Here is an 11,966-nt window from a genome sequence, read left to right as displayed (position 1 = left end):
TAAATCCTGGCTTTAACGAAGTTTAAATGGTTTCGCTATTTTAATAAGCAAATAACAAAACTTTCACACTAAAGATTGTTCAGGTTCTTGAATAAGTTATTTAAAATAGGTATTACTTAAAAGATACTTTGTTGTTTTCTTGTCTTTTCCTAAATATGTTCCGGTAATTTTGAATTATCATAAATTGCTGTCATCTCATTTTCAAAGAAATACTTCGGAAACAAGCGAAAGCTATTATTTTAAATGCCATATATACATAATATAGTTAATCAAATGATGATCTATTTTTATTAGGCACGGAATATTTAACATTTTAAGGAGTAAGTCCATTTGAAATATACTGTTTAAAATAATGTTCAACCAACACATGACTACAACAGAGTAATAACATTCGAATGAATTAAAACAATAAAAAATAAAATTCAAAATATCATATTTTAGTACTGGAACATTCGCTAGTTTACATTCTCACAATCTGTAAAAGTTGCTTTTAACGGACGTTTTTGTGACTCAGAAGTTGGCAACATCCTTTAACTTTAATTTCCGCTATATAGATAATGTTCTCCCCACAAAAATTTGGTGACTATTTCGAACGCATCTATCCAATCGAACTAGAGATAAAGGATAAGCAGATACAGCTAAGTCAGCCTCATATTTTGACTCACATCTAAAAATTGACAACGAGTGTCGGTTGAAAACAAAACTTTACGACAAAAGAGATGATTTTAGCTTTCCAATTGTAAACTTTCCATTTCTATGATTAACAGTAGCAACATTCCAACAGCGCCTGCATACGGAGTATATCTCTCCCAATTGATACGATATTCCAGAACGTGTGTTACCTATCATGATTTCCTTGATAAAGAGTTGCTGCTCACAAGGTACGTAGCTATTAAACCAACAGTTTCAAGTAGTGAAGTTGAAATCATTCCTACAATCCACTACCCTTTTCACCACGAATGTGAGCTACCAAATTATACTATTTATCGGTTTGTAATAACATGAACAACACGTTGGGTGACACATGTGGAGCAGGATCTCCTTACACTTCTGGAGCACCTGAGATCAACCCCCAATTTGTGGTAGGGCTAGTGTTGCTTAGTATTTAGTTTTTTTATGTTGTATCTTGTGTACTATTATTTGTCTAGTTGTCTTTTTAATTTCAGCCATGGCATTGTCAGTTTATTTTCGATCTACGAGTTTGACTATCCCTCTGATATCTTTCGCTTCCACTTTTTTTCATTTTCGATGGTTATCTGAAAACTTTCAGTTTCAGTCGTTCTTCCTTATTACTCTGTTGGAACAGTGTTTTTTAGATAATAAGTTAATAACAGCACATACATGTTAATATAGTCTATTATAGTGTAAACATGCACGAACACAATTGATGCTATATTGTAATTTGTACCCGTTCAATTTTTGTTATTCCTTTTTGAATATATATTACTTCTGATATTCGCGTCTCGGTGACAATAGAATTCCCCCTAAAAACTTTTGAATGGTTTTACACTAATAATTTTGGGGCCCTTTATAGCTTGATGTTCGGTGTGAGCCAAGGCTCCGTGTTGAAGGCCGTACATTGACCTATAATGGTTTACTTTTATAAATTGTTATTTGGATGGAGAGTTGTTTCATTGGCACTCGCACCACATCTTCCTATATCTACTTAGTTAATTCATAGTACGTTTAAAATTGTTAAACGTTTTATTCACGTAAGTTGGATGCAACACCAAACAGCACTTTGGAATTGCAAATTGTATAAAGCAAATTGTATAAAGCAAATTGAATAAACAACATTTTGAATTTGCGGAATATCTGAATATTTTAAGTGATGAAGATAAAATAACATATTGTAGATTTCGAACGGGTAACCATAAGTAGATAGATACTGGTAGATGGAATAAGATTGAGCGAAACTTAAGATACTGTAACTCATGTCATTGTAACGAGATTGGTGATGAATTTCATTACACTTTGCAGTGTAGTTCTTTGGCAAATTTTCGAGCACAACATTTGGATACTTGCAGAGATCAGAGACATATAAATACAGAGATTGGCAACTTATCGTTACGGCTATCAACCAGCGGTCAACTTCACGCGTGTGCACGAGATTTTTCGAGAGTAGAAAAATCGCCAAATCATCCGCCATAATGATTATTTACAAACAGATTTAACGTACATAAAACAACCAAATTATAATAAAATACAATCTTTATCAACACAATTCAGTTAAGAATAAACGGGTTCTTCTATTATAGTTGGACTAGGATAATCCTGAATAAAATAATCGTTGGATAACAAAACTACTTGAATGGTCTCAAAATGACTTCTCGAGGTCGCTATTTAGCACAATTTTGAGTGAGGATTTATATCCACACATGTAGCTGTGAAATATTTTAAGAAATAGTTTTAATAGCTCTTTACTCTGAGAGGCTGAAGCTTGGTTCTGAGGACACAAGAGAGATATATATTTATTAAGTCTTTTTTATTCATGGTATATAATCTTGAGTTTATCACAGTATAAGCATACATTTTTACATGCTCATCCGAAAGTAGCATATTTAAAGAAAAAATGTTTTTTTTTGTGTTCTTAGTTGTTGTTTTCATATAATGTTTTAAATTTTAAAATATTGACATAATTAGAGTCATAATTTTCTTTTACTTGACAATTAAAGCAATGATAATTTAATTACTAAACACATGACCAGACTCAAGCTAGCGAACAATAAGCCAGCGAACAATAAGAAAACGCGCCAACATGATCATGCCTAAAAACCGAAGACTTGCAATAACAACAAATGTACTTTTAAATATGATGACAAATAAATAAATATGATGACAAATAATTTCCAGTAGGAAGATGAAATGTAATTCCATTTTAACACATACGAAGTTTAATTATTTATTCGTGTATTAAATACAACTTTTTTTAAAGCCGGGAATCTGAAAAACGTTTAAGCTATTAACCCTTTCTCCTTTCTCTCTGATTAGGGATGGGTTATTATCTGTATAATAATAATAACAATTGATAACAACAGGTTACAATAAACTAGTGTAGCGATACAATTAGATCTTCAAGCTTATAGAAATTATTCGATTGAAAAGAAAAGCTGATAACCATTATAGTCACTTTTTGCCTAAGAACTAGCTAGTTCATGTAATTATTCAAAAGTAAATAGTCACTCTAGTAATTTATTTATTACATTCTTATAAGAAAAGCGATAAGTGTAAGAACTACACACGTCAAATAGAACAAAAACGATTTGACATAAATAATTTGGTTAATATAAACAAAAAATTATTTAGATTCATTAACTATAATCCGTAAACATTTCCCTACGACAAAGTGTGATGAATTTGCAAACTTACCTGGTTCTTGCTTATTTTATAATCCGATTGTAAAGTCCAACAGAAAGAAATATCATTCATTCCCTTCATTTATTTACACATTGTTTTACTTTCACTTTCGATTTGTTTACATTTTACTGGGTGAGTAGTAATTGTTTTGGGATCAGGAATTGACCTATAAATCCGGAATTCCCACGATCATAATCAGTTGTTACAAAGTATATAACCGTCACAATAGTGCTTTGTTATATCATATATGCTTAGGTGTTGTAAAACGTTTTAGTGATAAAGTCGTTTTTGGAATAGTCTATTGTACGGACGAGTCTACAATTTACTATATATACCAAGGTTTTCACAGTTCACATGGTTCTGGGTTTAGAATTCAAGCCGAGCAGTTGGATACAAGAGAAGAAGAAAGGTGAGATTAATCTATAGTTCTGAATAAGAATTATAAGCAGTGGTCCTGAATAAGGAGCCAATTGATTAATTCAGTATTGCTGCTGAAGAAGCAGTGGCTTCAGAAAGAAGCATTAGCGGTATACAAAATAAAGCATTTCCAGTGGTCCTGAGTAAGGAGCCAAGTGATTAAATAAGTATAGCTGCTGAAGAAGCAGTGACTGCAGAGAGAAGCATTGAATAAGAACAAAGAAGTGACCAAACAGTCCAACACACGCACTGGCCCAAATAAAGTAGATATAAAGCAGTGGCTACAAGTAAAGCACTGGCTCAGTATATTAATAATTCGTTGCTTTTAGAAAGTTAGAAAGCACTGGCTAAGCAAAAGTATATCAATATATTAAATCATCCTTGGCATTTATCGTCTGATACCCAAAGCCTACTTAATTTTGACGCCCAACACCAATTAAGGGAATCCGAATATTCAGTTGATAAAATAACGCTACCAATTCTTGAGCCTTGACTGTATCCAGAGAAACGACTCTGGTACGAAACCCAGAGTTACGCAGTTGCGTACCCCCGGTACGTGACATATTTTTGGTGGCAGCGGTGGGATACAGCAAGGCTCTGGATATATTTTAAATAAAATATTAAAAATGGACAAGTATAATGAGTTAGGGCAACAAATAAGTTTGTTAGAAGAAGAATTAAGCGATAGAATGCAGACTTTAATGAGCCAGGGACCAAGTGCAAATTTATATTCTACCCCAAAAATCCCAGTAAAAGATTTAAGTGACTCTGGTATAATTCAAACGCGTCACGGCGATTTCATGCAAGATACGCATCGTGCCAGTATCGGTACAGATCGGAATGTTCCAACACCCGAAGTGCCGCGTTTATATGGGCCATTTACCACTATAAAGACGGACGACAAAGGAGCGCGGCCAAAAGAAAAGACAACGCAGAAGACACACACCACAAAGAAAGAAGCAGAAACTGAAGCAATGCCGATGCCAGATGTATCACCGATACTGAGGGAGGAATTACGCCAAAACAAGCAAGTCCTCAACACTAATTCCGCTGAAAAACCTAGCCACGGGAAGACACGGCGCGAAATTAAGCTTGCCAACTATGATGGAACGAGTGAATGGAGCGATTTTAAGTCTCATTTTGATGCCTGTGCGGTGATCAACAACTGGGATGACCAAGAGAAGGGTCTGTACCTTGCAACAGCTTTAAGAGGACAAGCACAAGGAGTATTTAGTGATCTACCTACTGAGAAAAGAATGGATTATACTACCTTGATAAAAGCATTGCAAGAAAGATTTTCGCCTCCAAACCAGACCGAGTTGTACCGAGTACAATTAAAAGAAAGAAGACAAAAAGCTAGTGAAAGTTTGCCGGAGCTTGGTCAGGCCATAAGAAGATTGGTAAACAAGGCTTATCCTAACGCACCAAGCGAGGTTAGAGAAACTTTAGCAAGGGAACAATTTTTAGATTCTCTTGTGGATTCAGAGATGAGAATAAGGATAAAACAATCTAGACCGGAAAACCTCAATCAAACAATATGTCTTGCCGTAGAATTAGAAGCTTTTTACAAGGCTGAAAGAAAATACGACACTGGCAGAGGTCATTTGCGCGCCACATGCGCTGAACCAAATGAGTCTTACGATAAAATGGTAAAAATGATGGAAGACTTTTCAACAAAAATTGAATCCCTCCAAAAGGACCTTGATAATTTTAAAAGCGATATGACAAGGAAAGACTCCGATATCAATATGCCTGGATGGAAAGACAAGATACAGTGCTACAATTGTGGAAGATTTGGACATTTTAGAAACGAATGTAGAGCTCCTAAGAAGCCTTACAATGGAAGCAATGGTAGGGGAAACGGAGCAGTGCGGCCTTTACACTACAACAGTCGACACAGGCGAATGGAAAGAAGAAAAATTAACGTGGGAACAGATGCTTCAAACATGGAAGCTGGTGCGTACATTGACGTCGCCGTTCATAACCAGCCTACCAAGTTTTTAATAGACACTGGTGCCACGGTTACTTTAGTTTCGCACGCTTTGTTTTACAGAATACAGAAAAAGGAACGACCGGAACTTAAACCAATAACCCAAGTCATTATTTCGGCAAATGGAACAGAGCTGAGCATAGCTGGTAAGGGAATGTTCTGTATAGAGATTGGACAAGACAAGTTTATTGTCGAAGCTTTGGTTGCCGACATATCTATTGACGGGATACTGGGTTTAGATTTTATGAAAAAGAATAATTGTAAAATAGATTTACAACAGGAAACCCTTCAATGCAAAAGTAACACATATCCTATGGCGTTTTCTGGCAAAATAGGCTGTTACAGAATTTCAGCCGCAGAGGATATCAGTATACCACCAGGAACAGAAGCTTTTGCACGTGGTAGGATTAATGACTATGATACGTTAACCAGTAAACTGCAGATAGGCATTATTGAGCCATGCGAGAAGTTTGTAAAAAGGGACAACGCTTTACTGGCAAAGACACTGGTTGAAGCACGAGAACATGTGCCAATTAGATTGCTAAATGTTTCAAATAATGTAACAACAATACGAGCCGGAACCATTGTTGGAGAAATAAGTCCAGTAGAAGATGTCATCACCATGACTGGAAACACCAGTAAAGAACACAAAAATCCTAAATTGGACAACGAACTGCAGAAGCTGGTCAATGAAGCAAGTTCCCATTTGACTGAGAAGCAGAGACATCAAGTTACTAACTGTTTGCAGCAATACAAGTCGCTTTTTGCGCTGTCCGATAACGATCTCGGATGTACTAGTATTGTACGCCATCGCATCAACACCGGAACAAACTATCCTGTCAAACAACCACCTCGGCGGACACCGGTAGCCATGCGCGATGAAATTGACAAACATATTGACGATATGTTAGAACGAGGCGTGATCGAGCCGTCTGAAGGGCCATGGTCATCAGGGATTGTACTTGTTAAAAAGAAGGACGGGTCGACTCGCTTCTGTGTCGATTATCGTCGACTCAATGACCTTACGGTAAAGGACGCGTATCCTTTACCTCGAATAGACGATTCATTGGAGCAGCTCGCTGGCAACAAGTGGTTCTCAACTTTAGACCTTTGCTCAGGTTATTGGCAGGTAGAGGTAGAAGAGAGTGACCGCCCTAAAACTGCGTTCGCGACACGGCGTGGACTTTTTCAATTTCGTAAAATGCCGTTTGGGCTCGCCTGTGCTCCGGCAACATTTGAGCGGTTAATGGAAAGAGTTATGGCTGGACTACAGTGGAACATTTGCTTGGTGTATTTGGATGACATAATTGTAGTCGGCAGAAATTTTGAAGAGATGTTAACTAATTTGCGACAAGTTTTTGATAGATTGATTGACGCCGGGTTAAAGTTAAAACCCAAAAAGTGTTCGTTGTTCGCAAAATCAGTGTCCTTCCTTGGACATGTAATAAGTGAGGATGGTGTGGCAACGGATCCACAAAAGGTGGAGGTTATTAAGCAATGGTCAGAACCGAAAGATGTAAGCGAGTTGCGCTCATTTCTCGGCCTGTGCGGATATTATAGGAGATACATAGAAAATTTTGCAGGCATTGCAAAATGTTTGCACAAATTAACAGAAAAGGGTCGCGAATACTTGTGGACAGAGGAGTGTCAAGATGCGTTTCAGACATTGAAATCCAAGCTCCTCGAGGCGCCAATACTGTCACATCCAGATTTTTCGAGACCTTTTATACTTGATACGGACGCAAGTCAGTCTGCAATTGGAGCAGTCCTGTCCCAGGAAATAGACGGAAAAGAAACGGTTATTGCTTATGGTAGCCGTACACTTTCGAAGACCGAGCGTAAATATTGCGTCACTCGAAAAGAGTTACTCGCCGTAGTTCATTTTGTTAAGCATTTTAGGCATTTTCTGTATGGAAGAACGTTTGTTGTCAGAACTGACCATAGCTCTCTGCAGTGGTTAATGAATTTTAAGAACGCAGAAGGACAGCTTGCGAGATGGCTGGAAGTCCTTAGTTCGTATAACATGAAAATTAAGCACCGACCTGGAAATCAACACAGAAATGCTGATGCACTTAGCAGAATGCCATGTAAACAATGTGGCTTCGAACAAGACTGGGAGAAGAAACTAGTACGTGTTAATGTTGTTACACAAGCACCACCTATAGAGGTGAACGAATCAGCTATCTGTACAAATGATGGGAGTGATGAAAATAAGACGCTGTTCGTGCTACAACAAGAGGATGAAAACATATCATTGATAAAGAGTTGGGTATTAAATGGCAAGAAGCCGCTTTTCAAAGAAATTGGGGAATGTAATTATGCAGTTAAGAGTTTATGGTCGCAATACGAAACATTGAAAGTTGATAACGGTTTATTGTGCAAGGAGCAAAGCACGGGAGACAAACTACGCGTCATCGTACCCATGAAAGAAAGGCGCGTCGTTTTACAGCAATGCCATGACAATAAGACATCGGGACATCTTGGGATAAGAAAAACATTAGGAAGATTAAAAGACAGGTTTTATTGGCCTGGAATGCGTCGTGATGTGGTGGCCTACATAACAGGATGTGAGACTTGTGTAAGAAGGAAAGGCCCACAAAAACGAAAGAGAGCGCCAATGCAGATTCAAAGGTCAGGCTTCCCTATGGAAAGGATAGCCGTCGACATTTTGGGCGAGTTGCCAAAAACCGCCAACAACAATAAATATATACTGGTGATAGCTGATTACTATACAAAATGGACAGAAAGCTTTCCCATGGAGAACATGGAAGCATCGACGGTTGCAAATATCATAGTAACAGAAATTATTTGCAGATTCGGGGTACCTACACTGATTCATTCAGATCAAGGAAGGCAGTTTGAGAGTGAGCTTTTCTCTGAAATGTGTAACCTCCTACAAATCAGCAAAACACGTACAACCCCATATCACCCACAATCCGATGGTATGGTTGAGAGGTTCAACAGTACTCTAGTAAAAATGCTAAGTGCGTACGTCGACGAGCATCATACAAACTGGGATCAGCTTCTACCTTATGTGATGATGGCTTACAGAACAGCTGTACACGAAACAACCGGCAGCACTCCGAACCGTATGATGATGGGAAGAGAAGTAGCTACTCCGGTAGATATTATGTACGAACTCCCAAGGGAAGTGAAGTCTATTCCAGCTAACAAGTGGGTATGGGAGTTACAGGAAAGAATGGAAGACGCCCACCAGTTTGTACAGAATCATGTTAACAGAGAAATGCTTCGGCAGAAGCAATATCATGACAAACATTTAAGTTGGAATAAATTTAATAAAAATGATAAAGTGTTTGTTTTCTTTCCTGTTCGTAAGCTTGGCCAATCCCCTAAGTTTACAAATTATTGGCGGGGTCCCTTTAAAGTGTTAAAACAATACTCAGAGGTAACATACCTAGTTAATTGTGGCAGAAAGGGTCGACCACAGGTAATACATGTTGATCGCATGAGACAATGCAAGGATCAACGTTTGTTAGGTGAACCATTACTAGGTGAGCGTTTACAAGGGCTCGAGCCGTCAAATCAGGTATCCGAAATGAACGATCGAGCCCAAGTTGTTGACGAAAGCGCCCCAATTGAATTTGATTTTGAGAATATATATGAGACCATTGAACAAGACGAACACATTAATTTACCAAGATTAAGACGGGAAAGGAAGCCTCCCACTTGGTTAAATGATTATGTTCAAGATTAAAGTAAAAGAAAATATAAATAAAAATGGAGAAAAAAAAATATGAATGAATGAAACGTGTATAGAAAGTATTACTGTACATATCACTTAATTTTGTATATACCTGTATATATTTACAATGAGTTCTCTTATATTACAGATGGCTAACACAAAGAAGACACCACGGGAAAGATGGAGGTGCCCTGTTTGCCAAGTACGGTTCCAAACAGAAAAGGAGTTGGAGGATCATGTTATAGCATGTGCAAAGAGAAGGTCTTCAGAAGAAGAGTACTTATGTGATCTGTGTCCTTACGCAACAAGCAGGAAGAGTGACTTCACAAGGCACCAGAGAAGGAGACATGCAGCATCCTTGTCAGCCATAGATGATACCGATAGTGAATGGGAGAAACAAAACCCAGGCACACTATCGGATGTCCTTGGAGAGCCTACAAACAAGAAAGGCCCAACAAGTAAATCAGTGATGGTTACAGGATCACTTATCAAAGGCAGAGTAGTTAGGAAAAGCACGTCTCCTCTACCAGTGGCTACTTCTTCAAAGAAGAGATTATTAGAAACCCTTAAGAGTTCATTAGGACCACAGCCAATAGCCAAGAGATTTACATTGCCAAGGTTGCCAACCACAACCGCAACTGTAGTGGTACCTCCAGTCCCAAACTCGTTTCTGATACCGAGGATGATGGATACTGATTCCGATGACAGTTCCGTGTCAAACCCATCACCACCGTTGTTCTCGTCCTCACCTATGGACTTAAGAACTGTTACGACAACTACGACTGGAACCATCCCAAGCCTTGTGCCAGCACAGGTTGTCAGGCCAGTAGTTATTCCTGGATTGATGCTGGTTGAAAGAAGAGTGGTTAGAAGATATAAGGAAAACGGAAAAGATGTGGAGGAAACTGAAATCTGGAAAAGATGAAGTGACAGGTGACAGAACTAAGCATACAAATACCATAGCCAGGAAGGCTTGACTGAATTATTCAGTGATCAGTCCGACGGGATGCGTTTTCTGATTGATCTATCGTGTGATTTATTTACAAGTGAGTGTTCGCGAAGAACAGACAATACAGATATTTAGTTACGTGTTAAAGGAAAAAGATTTCCAAGAAATTATGAAAACTTTTGTGTTTTATTGTTTATATATAATGCCTTGTTTCTTTGAATATATAACAATGATGTCCGTCGGATGGGGACGTTAAATCCGAGGTCCCGTGTTCAGGGAGTACCACGCTTTGTGCACGTAAAAGATCCCTCTCAACAAGCTCTTTGAGTGGTCCATAAGTGGCCGGTTGTTAGGCAAAATTATTTCATACATGTTTTGGCTTTGTGATGTTTTCGGTGGTTTTCAAATTTGCTATTTGGCTTGTTGGTTTTCATGGTCAAAATTACTTGTTCAAAAATCTGTCAGCATGCATATTTGAAATACAGATGGAAAATGATTTAAGGGTTCTTAGGATAAAGTTAACTTCTAAAGTTGATGCCCATGTTAAGTAATAGTAAACAGTTGAGTGGGAATCTTGTCATGTCGGGTAGATTATACATCTACGAGTTGTTTTAGTGGTTAGTTACTGAATAAGTAACAGTTGTTTTGGTGATTAGTTACTGAAGAAGTAACAGTTGTTTAATGATATTTAGAATTGTGGTTTTTGAATGACATGGCTCGAGGCAATACCCGGATAGAGTTTGGGACTGAAAAATGTCCACTTGGTGTAGATGTGCTCAATTGATTTTGGAAAATGCCGGGACGCATTTCTTGGAGGCGTGGGTAATGTGATGAATTTGCAAACTTACCTGGTTCTTGCTTATTTTATAATCCGATTGTAAAGTCCAACAGAAAGAAATATCATTCATTCCCTTCATTTATTTACACATTGTTTTACTTTCACTTTCGATTTGTTTACATTTTACTGGGTGAGTAGTAATTGTTTTGGGATCAGGAATTGACCTATAAATCCGGAATTCCCACGATCATAATCAGTTGTTACAAAGTATATAACCGTCACAATAGTGCTTTGTTATATCATATATGCTTAGGTGTTGTAAAACGTTTTAGTGATAAAGTCGTTTTTGGAATAGTCTATTGTACGGACGAGTCTACAATTTACTATATATACCAAGGTTTTCACAGTTCACATGGTTCTGGGTTTAGAATTCAAGCCGAGCAGTTGGATACAAGAGAAGAAGAAAGGTGAGATTAATCTATAGTTCTGAATAAGAATTATAAGCAGTGGTCCTGAATAAGGAGCCAATTGATTAATTCAGTATTGCTGCTGAAGAAGCAGTGGCTTCAGAAAGAAGCATTAGCGGTATACAAAATAAAGCATTTCCAGTGGTCCTGAGTAAGGAGCCAAGTGATTAAATAAGTATAGCTGCTGAAGAAGCAGTGACTGCAGAGAGAAGCATTGAATAAGACACTAGTAACCCGAATTTAACTTGATCGGACAAAAACGTGTTAACGCTGTTTAAATGAAATTAATCGTCATTTGATAAAGA

The 11,966-nt window shown here is 37.8% G+C and overlaps 1 protein-coding gene across 1 annotated transcript; it reads left to right on the top strand.

The window, feature by feature from the left end:
• Nucleotides 1-9,612: 9,612 nt before the first annotated feature.
• Nucleotides 9,613-10,480, top strand: LOC134697334 (uncharacterized). The gene has a single exon (XM_063559541.1). It carries the CDS (start codon nucleotides 9,616-9,618, stop codon nucleotides 10,390-10,392), a length of 777 nt encoding a protein of 258 aa, XP_063415611.1. The 5' UTR covers nucleotides 9,613-9,615; the 3' UTR covers nucleotides 10,393-10,480.
• Nucleotides 10,481-11,966: the final 1,486 nt, after the last annotated feature.

The sequence above is a fragment of the Mytilus trossulus genome, chromosome 14, assembly GCF_036588685.1.
Source record: "Mytilus trossulus isolate FHL-02 chromosome 14, PNRI_Mtr1.1.1.hap1, whole genome shotgun sequence".
In the NCBI taxonomy this organism is placed as follows: Eukaryota; Metazoa; Mollusca; class Bivalvia; order Mytilida; family Mytilidae; genus Mytilus; species Mytilus trossulus.
The sequence above is the reverse complement of the archived record's forward strand: the minus strand, read 5'-3'. Positions and strand labels throughout refer to the sequence as shown.

Coding starts and splice junctions, on each gene's coding strand:
- LOC134697334 (XM_063559541.1), top strand. CDS start 9,616: ATGGCTAACACAAAGAAGACACCACGGGAAAGATGGAGGTGCCCTGTT.